Consider the following 8,911-nt stretch of genomic DNA (forward strand, 5'->3'; position numbering starts at 1 on the left):
TTCAATGTCGCTCATGTGTATTGAGAAGCAAATAAAGCTGCAGACTGTGTGGCTACTCGGGCTTTACGAGGGCAGGTGTCTTGGTCTTCATCATCTATTACTGACTCTCAGTTTGCTCAAATGCTACAAGCTGATTCTTATGGAATTCAATTTCTTCGTACCGCTTAAAAACCCTTTGGCTTTCTTATTAATCACTTTAATGCTGACTGCTATTTAGTGTTCTCAATTTCTTTTGCTCTGTATCAGAGCCTCACCCTCCAAGATGCAACTGATGTGCTATTATTTCTTCTATGATTATTTTTCATTACACGTGCACTGTTTCTACTTGTTTTTTCTCTGCTATACCAGATGCAGATGATGTGCTATTATATCGTCCAAGCATATACTCTTTTTTACAGCCATTGTGTTGTTCTTCTTTTACAATGTTCCTGCTTCATATCATATCATATTTTACGGTACCGGTTGCAATCACTTGTGTATACCTTCCACTATGGCTGTTATTACCTCTGGACTACCATTCATCTTTACAGCTTAGAGGTGCGCTTCAATTTCACAGATATACTCTGCCGTATTTGTGCATCACAGATATACTCTGCCGTATTTGTGCATCTTCCTCTTCTCAGGGAGGCTCTTTGTTTATTAATAGCATGCATTTTTCAGAGGCCTCACAGGGTTTGGTTCTTACCAGTTCATCCTTTACAGATCTGAATATTGATGGTTTGCTGCCTCTCTTCGGTCATTTTGGCCATATTACATTATGTACCTTCCGTAGATCTCTTTCATAAAATTCAGTTTCAGCTGCTTTCACATTGCTCAGTGGATTGTGCAATTTATGTCCGCACTGTTTATCTTCTCCTCCATCTTAGCTATGCTGCACTTTGCTTTATGGATTGTTTAGTATATCCATCTCAGCTTTAGCAAGATATCTTACGCATTTATGGGGTTTTATTGTCTCTCAATACATGGCAACTTCCACTCGTTGGCGTCTCTGCGGATTTATTCTCTCAATACGAGGCAATATCTTGAGGATGATGCTTCAAGGACTTTTAAACATTCCAGCTTTTCGCTTCCCTCAGATCTTTGAACATCTTTGTTTTGTCTCACCTCTTCTTGTATGCTACATCATATGTTTCTATCACTGTGTTAGTTTCTTTGTACACATATATCTTATCTAATGGTTGTACATGATTCAATGTAAAGTGTTTCGTCCTTTATTTGAATACATAACTAGATTATTTGCGTTTTCCTTGATATGCACACATCAAGGGAAGCTCTTGTAGATTGCCATCTGGACAGGATAAACATCTGAGGACAGTAATTAAAGGCTTCTCTCCTTGAAAGTAATTTCAGGCAGTGCGATGACCAAATGATACAGAACAAACACTAGACTTGACATGCACTAGGTGCAGGTGGCAAAGACCGGTGAGCGTGTCTATACCTTAATAGCGTACTTCTCTGGATTTGATCCTAGAACTCGTGTCCTAAACTAATTATGATCCTTATGATAAACAATCCGCATATACGCCTCTAACGGCACTAGCCAAAAATGAATAAATGTCTAAAATAAATAGTTCTTGAATTGTACCAAACCCTGAGTGGAGATATGTCCCTGTGGTACATCAAGAAGACCAGCCGAGTCAGCATCCTCAAGAGTCTGGCGGCAACGGATAGATCCCCACCTTTGATTCTGGAGACGACGGCGGCGATGTCACCTTCCTCCCCCTCCCTTCCTCCTCCTCAGGGAAAGCCCGAAACCGTGACCGGCCTCCGTTCCTGGACACCGGCGGTCGCTCTCTGCAATCTCTCACCGCCAGTATCCTTTCTTTCCTCCTTTTCCCTCCACTGAATCCCTGCCGCACGGCGGTGTGCCCTCCTCCTTGCACGTTCTCATCGCCGCTTTGCTCCTCCGCTCGCCTCTGCCCTTTCTCCTTGGCGTCCTCTTCTTCCTCCTCCGATTACCAGAGCTGGAGCTCGGCTAGCTCTGCCACGGCCTTGCTCTCGTCGGCCATCGGGAACCTCTCGTCGGCCGTGAGGATAGAGGGGCTTATCTCCAGCTCCAAGGGCCCGGGAGGGGCGGCTTCGTGGGGTTTCTTTTTGTATTTGATATCTGGCCGAAAGACTTCATTTTTACTCTTGAAATTCTCATATTTCTTTCTGAAAGAGATGAAGGTAGGAGTCGAAGGATCGGCATTGTGATTTTAGTTTTTAGGTCATATCCTGGGGAAATAATAAGATTGTCTTTGGTACAGCTTATTGGGTTAAGCCTGTGAAGTATTTTGCAATCTTTGGGAGGAGTTTTGCAGTCTTCATTTCATCATATTTGCCATAGATTACTTGTAATTTTTTACCTACAATCACGCTCAAAAAATATTTTTGGATTACAACCTTGAGATATTTCCTCATGTAACCAGGATATCATTTTCTTTTATAAAATTTAAGTTTTCCATTGCTGATTTCTATTCAATTTGATATCGAATCCTGTCTGAGGTCGGACCCTTCATTATGTTAAGTATACGATCACATCCGACCATCTAGTCCTCATCTAGCAATGCTTTCAAAGGATTGTGTTTGATAACAATCAATTGTGAAGTAAGGTTTGCCATTTATATCAATGTTTATTGATTCAACTTGGCTGTCAATTCCTCTCCAAGGCCAAATTTCTCCAAAACAAAAGGTAATATTTTGAAAGAAAGGTTCATACATGGACTATAATGCACATAATTAAATAATCTCATACATGAACTAGTTGGTTATCATGATCTTTGAAGAGCTGATACATTTTATGTAATTAGGATAATGCTTCATGGCTTGCATAGTTCAAGATCTTCCAATCTTCGTTTTGGCAGTTTCTTGGTGTAATCAGGCACCATCTAAACTTTTGCTTCGATTTTGGATGGCCTTGCTAAACAGGTAACTTAAAGACATAAACCCCAAAGAGTGATGATGAGTTTGATGAGAATGGATTTTCTAATGATGAAACCTGCATATGTCATTTATCTAGATCTTTGTTTATATGTGTAGTTAATGTACTTTGTGGGGTCTTTGGTGTTACAGAGGGATCAGGTAAGCAGCCTTTGGATATCGAAAATTTGGTGATGCTTTATCCTTGTTCCACCATCAAAATTTGAAGTTGAGCCTCAGAGCAAGGTCATAAAGAATGGAGATCCAATCCATGAGTTCAAAAGAGTATCCAAATTTTCTTGAGTTACCATAAGGATTGTAGTAAACTTTTCTTGAGTTACTTTTCTTGCTGGCAATTTATTAAAGTTCTCTCAGATTTGCTTCATTCCAAAGCATTACTTGATTATGGATACAATTTGTTTAATTGTTCAGAGTTTTATTTCTCTTTTTTCGGTTAAGAGTTGTTTATATGAATTATTATGTTCTAATTTATTTTATGAGGATATGATTCCTACCTTATAATATAACTATCTAAAAATTATATCTCTCTTGTATGGTAAAATGTTCATTTTTCATTATGACGATTAGTTCATAGCATTTCATGTACTGACGACAATGGTACTGCACCTTCGCAAGAACTGTATGAAGGCATTACTGGAAACTGCATTGATACTGTTCTTTTTAATGAATGAGGGACTGCAGTCTAACTGACATTTTGCTCTCTCATTTGATATGTTAGACAACTGAATGTTCCAATTGGTGTGGTGGGTGCTTGCCGACTTGTTATAGCTTATGAACATTTCAAGGCATGACTATGTTATCATTAGATTTTTAAGAAATTTTAGAATTTACTTTGCCTTTTTTCCTCTCTGAAAAGAAAAGAGAAAATTGTTCATCTTTTCTGAGAAACATATGTATATATTGGTATCATGATATAGCCACTATGGGTAACATGATGAATCTTGTTTAGATTTCAGACTGGCACCTAGAACACAAATAAAAGTTAAGATTGTCCTTTAATTTGAACATCGACTTATTTGGTAAAGAAAAGATAATGACATTTTGTTTTTATTGTCCAGAAAACCTAAGAAACTTAAGGTGTCTAGTACTTAAAACTAAGAGTACATTATCACAGCATGTGTTGGACACTTTTTGCTGACATCAGAGGACACTTAAAGTGGAGTGTCCGGTTGTGTTATGTCAAACTGTGCCCTATTCAAGTGTCCAAAAGTGTCAGTATTTCTTGACGGCTTAAAAATGGAATATCCAGGTGACATACTCAAAAAATACTAATTGAAGAAGTATTTTTGAGGTTCTTGTGAACCTTGATTGAAATCCACACTTTATGATCAAATTCTTAGGCATATTTCAGTGATTCAAGATGGGAATGGGAATCATAATACCAAATATTATGACCTTGCTTGAGGCTGTTAAATGTAATTAATCAAGTTATTCAAATGCCATTGTTTTTATTTTTATTTTTATTTTTATTCTTAAAAGTTATTTTAAAAAATTAATTTCAAGTTTATGTACTTGTCATAGTTTATACATGAATGGCATTTGTCTTCCGGCAGAAACAGAAACCCATGTAAAATATTTATGTGATTATGTCTGGGTGTATAATTATATATTGATGCCAACTGAGGAGTTGATGCAATGGACCTACATCCCACCATTAGCAGTTTCTCCACTAGAAACTAAGTTCTATGCTTATCATCTAAAAGACAAGAACCTTCAACACTACAATAATTTTTTTTACTTGCTGCTGATGTTGCCAGAGATTATTAATATGCTTATGCAAATTGTATTGAACTCCTTCAGAGGACTCTCAGTCATTTAACATGTGGGAATTTTTGGTTCATTAGCTAGCCTTTTTGTCTTCTTTTAATTTATTTCACTTGCCCCTGTTGTCTTACCAACTTCTATCTGCTCCTTCATACTTATCATAGTACTCCTACAAACCTTCTAAAATTTCTCCTTACAAGAGAGAAAATTAAATTGTTCTCACCTGTTGAAAATCACTACTAAATTCCTTGCCATGCATTATTATGTAGTTATAAGAGACAGACACTACTTATAGATGATTATATAGTCCTTTTGCCATGCTTTTGTATGTAGTTAATGTAGCAGTCTTTGCTCAGACTACTATTTCATCTTGGAAACCTTTGCTTTTGGATGCATTGCTGGTTCAAGAAGTGCTTGATGAGTTGGATCATTCTGGAATGCTGCTTAATGTAATATCTAAAGCTGTTGAATTTCAGCTTGTTGATGTTGTTAGCAAGGTACTTCAAGGAAACAAGTGGTTGCGAAAAGCCACTGGGATCCAACCGAAGGTTCATTATCTCGTAGACTCATTTGAAGAAAGATACATGTACCGTCCATGATAGCACATAACATTCAGGTTATGATGACTTGTCAGAAATGTGAGTTTATTTGTCTTTCACACTTGAATCACATCCCATCATGTCACAATGTCACCTGACTAGGGTGTGCTTTGGCCAAGTTCTACCTGAACCTGGCTTGAACAAGAACCACCAAGGCTTGGGCCAGGCCCAAACATTAGATAGGCTTGAACTTATCAAGACTGAATCTGGATTCCAAACCATTTAAAATCATCAGGCTGTGCCAGCATCAGAATTGGTCGTATGATCCTACTCTATTTCTTCAAAGCCCCATGCCAGTCCCCAGGTTAATCCTGGTCCAAACTAATTATGAGATTTGACCATGTAAGGTCAGGTATAGCTTGCATCTCTAATTTTCAATTGCTGTCCAGAAGCTTCAGTGTTTGGTTCTTGGTACCCCCAACATTAGGGGTTCTTCCATGTCGTCTCCAGTGCATATGGTTGATTATTGTTAGAATGGAATGAAGAGTATTTTGTTGGTTGACGAATAAAAAGTGGTTTTACATCTCAAAATTGAATGGTTCCATGATTTACTCGAAAATTGCTGGCAGTGCCACTTTAGTGTCGGAAGTTGAATTAAACTTATCAGTTGTTCAAGCATTTACAGTCCAAGTGGTAATTTACAGTTATTGTGTGTGTTTAAATTTGAATGCATATTAGTTAGTATGAAACTATCAACTGGATAACTTGAAACAGGTCATTGCCTATGCCCTTTGCAATTTGATCTGGTAATAACCATGTAGATGTCAGTCTGGATTATTTTACGTCTAAGCTGATATTATTGGACAATATAGAAATGCCTATTGTGAGTGAAGAGGTACTCTCTGCTCGGCTTAAGCTGAACATCAGGAGTGTTCTCTGTGTGACCTGTCTAATGGGGTTGCCAGTTTTCCTTTGTATAAGAGGGCTACATCCAAGTGATGCATAGGTCAACTTAAACCATTTGATTGATGGAACTATTTGATCTAAAGTTTGGGGCCATGATGTTGGGAGGACCCATATGGGTATGTGCTTAGTCCCACAATGGTTGTACATTGAGGAGATCTTGGGTATTTATACAGGACCAACGAATTCAAACAACATCTTTTGGCTAGCATTTTTGGATAAAGTCCTGGATTGTTACAGATGTGGACTGCATTCAAGTTAGAAATTTATTATACACATCCAGCACCAGGTAAATAGTCATAGCATTTGTTATGTGGATGAAGAATCAATTAGCCATAAACTAAAATGTATTCTCATAGAAATCTGTTGGACTCGTGATTATAGCCATCTTTTGTTTTAGCTGCCATTTCTTAACTACAGAATCAAGGCTTTGTATGACAGGAATACAGGGGATGATTGAGCCAGTATATGGAGGGGTAACAGGTCAAGCCAATGCTACCTGCAGTGCTTGAAGTGGAATGTAAAGGCTTTCCAATACAGGCTAAGGGATTATTCAGTGTTAAGGCAACAAGAGAAAAACCTGCTTAGACTCCTGTTTTGGGGCTTGAGCATTTTTCTTATTTTGCTTCATCCTTGTGTTTTCATGACAAAAATTCTTTTCTTGGCACTCATGTTACATGTTGTTTTAGGGAGACGAAAATTAGTTTGGAGGTTGGGCTATTGATGTCTTATCCAGTGTCTTCAATTGGCCTTAATTTTGGCCACAGTGGGATGTAGCTCTTTCCCAATCTAAATACCATCCCCACTTCTCCACTCTAATGGTGGGATTCAGTCCCAGGATTCTGGTGCAACCAGTGGCAAGGGTTATTAGAAATCAAGGCACCGTATATGCATTGCAGAATGCCCAAACTGGTGGTGCTCACAAAAATCTTAATGCTAGGAATGCATTATCCAAGTCAGAGATCTGTAACAAAATCGATAAAAAGAAGCTGCTTTTCATATATTATGATCTTTGCTGGCATGTTAATATCTTCTTATAGATGGCTGTTACTCCCTTTGGTACCTGTCAGCATACTTGTATCAAGGGAATTGATGAAGACATCTTAGCCAAGTTCCAAATTGCTATTGCCCCATCTGCTCTGGCATTTACCAAGTGAGTTGCATCTTGTTTTTAGGTTATTGAAACTATTGTTCTCTACATGCTTAAAAGCATGCAGCCTTGTTTTTAAATAGAGATCACACTTTGTTGCCTTCTGTTTGTGTTTATGCTGGGATCTTAGTTCTCGTGCTATTTTTTTCGGTGGTGGATGATGATTTCAGGAGTGCCGCTTTGTTTTCAAAGGCAGCTATGTCCACTAGTGATGTTGCTATCTTGGAAGATGCTGCTAATGACCAGCTTGATGTCCATGCGGTGCTTCAGGACCAGGTTTAAATGAAAATGCTGAAGGCAATCATGGCCAGTCAACAAATCAAACTGATTTTCAGTTCCCTTTTGGCAGCTGGTTTCAAAATCGGTGGTCAGAGTAACATGGAATACCACAAATACTAGGATCAAGAACAAGGTTTGCTATTGTTGTCCGTATTCCCAATATGTGAAGTTTATTATAATTGGAATATGATTATTTTATCTTCGCTATTATGCAGGAAGGATGGAGATGGTATCAATGAAATTTCTTTGAACTCGCTACGCCTGAAGGTTACAATGGTTGGCGTCTCAATGTTTGATTGGAGCCAGAAGAGCAGGGCCAGCTTGAAGAAGATAATGGCAGACCCGATAGAGGAGCTCGAGCAAGCAAGTCAAAAATCAACAAAATTTAACGAAGACAAGGATCCCCTGGTTGTTGCAAATGTGGGTGACTTTTATCACAAGTATGACATCTCCTCGACAGGCATTTCTTGGAAGAGAATCACCCAGAATCGCATCCTTACATCATATTCCATGAAGATGCATTGCATCATACACTGGATCTTACACGAGCATCACGTTTTGATCTGTTACTGATCCCACCACTGCCGACTTGAAAGATCCACTTACAGCAGATGGTTCCACTGCACGTAGATTTGTGGGAACCGCTGATCTTTGCTATTTATTCTTCAGCCAATTCAGGAAAACCATGTGAAGTCTTGGTGCAAGTGACTGGAATAGCTGTGAAGCATCTCCACTGTCTGGTGCAAGTAATTTGATAATACTATAACAATGTAGCCAAATTCAGGAGCCTGCAGCTCACACTTTGTGGGCCAAAGCAGTGTTAGTGCATTATGGAACCATGAGTGCAAGGTGGTGCTTTGCCTGGTTACTTTTTGTTTCGTGGTCATTGATAATATTATATGTTACGCTTGCTTTCCATGGAATGGTTAAGAAGTTATTAACGGTTGCTAAGTGTCACCAAGTATCTGGCCCTTCCATGTTCATTAGGTCCTCTTCTTGTGAAACACCAACACACAAGGTATCTGTCCCTGGGCCTTCTAGAAATCAAGGAAGGATCCATTCAGCATGGAAAGGGTTTTTAAGCATCGATGCAATGAATTAATAGTTTGCTGCACCAATCTCAGATTCTTTTCCTCTTTTTTACTTTTTGTATTGCGGTGATTCTAATTCCCACCGTTGCCATATGCTATCAGCACAGCACAAGGATTGATTGGAAAAAAAATATATAACTATGGCTATATTTGGATTCTGAGAGGATCTTGGGGTTCATGGCCGCCCACAAGGAGAGACAATG

General features: G+C 38.7%; 1 protein-coding gene and 1 long non-coding RNA gene across 2 annotated transcripts; both read left to right on the forward strand.

The window, feature by feature from the left end:
* Window positions 1–13: 13 nt before the first annotated feature.
* LOC105040794 (uncharacterized) lies at window positions 14–8,571 on the forward strand. The gene is given in 10 exon segments (XM_073253434.1): window positions 14–110; window positions 218–273; window positions 531–717; window positions 913–1,112; window positions 1,672–2,192; window positions 3,638–3,707; window positions 4,992–5,272; window positions 7,509–7,594; window positions 7,597–7,750; window positions 7,833–8,571. Coding segments are annotated over 10 exon segments (2,010 nt in total). The 3' UTR covers window positions 8,191–8,571.
* LOC140856608 (uncharacterized) lies at window positions 2,197–3,439 on the forward strand. The gene is made up of 3 exons (XR_012140056.1): window positions 2,197–2,674; window positions 2,793–2,910; window positions 3,055–3,439. It is a non-coding gene; the product is annotated as an uncharacterized lncRNA (long non-coding RNA).
* Window positions 8,572–8,911: the final 340 nt, after the last annotated feature.

This window comes from Elaeis guineensis, chromosome 3, assembly GCF_000442705.2.
Source record: "Elaeis guineensis isolate ETL-2024a chromosome 3, EG11, whole genome shotgun sequence".
Classification (NCBI taxonomy): domain Eukaryota; kingdom Viridiplantae; phylum Streptophyta; class Magnoliopsida; order Arecales; family Arecaceae; genus Elaeis; species Elaeis guineensis.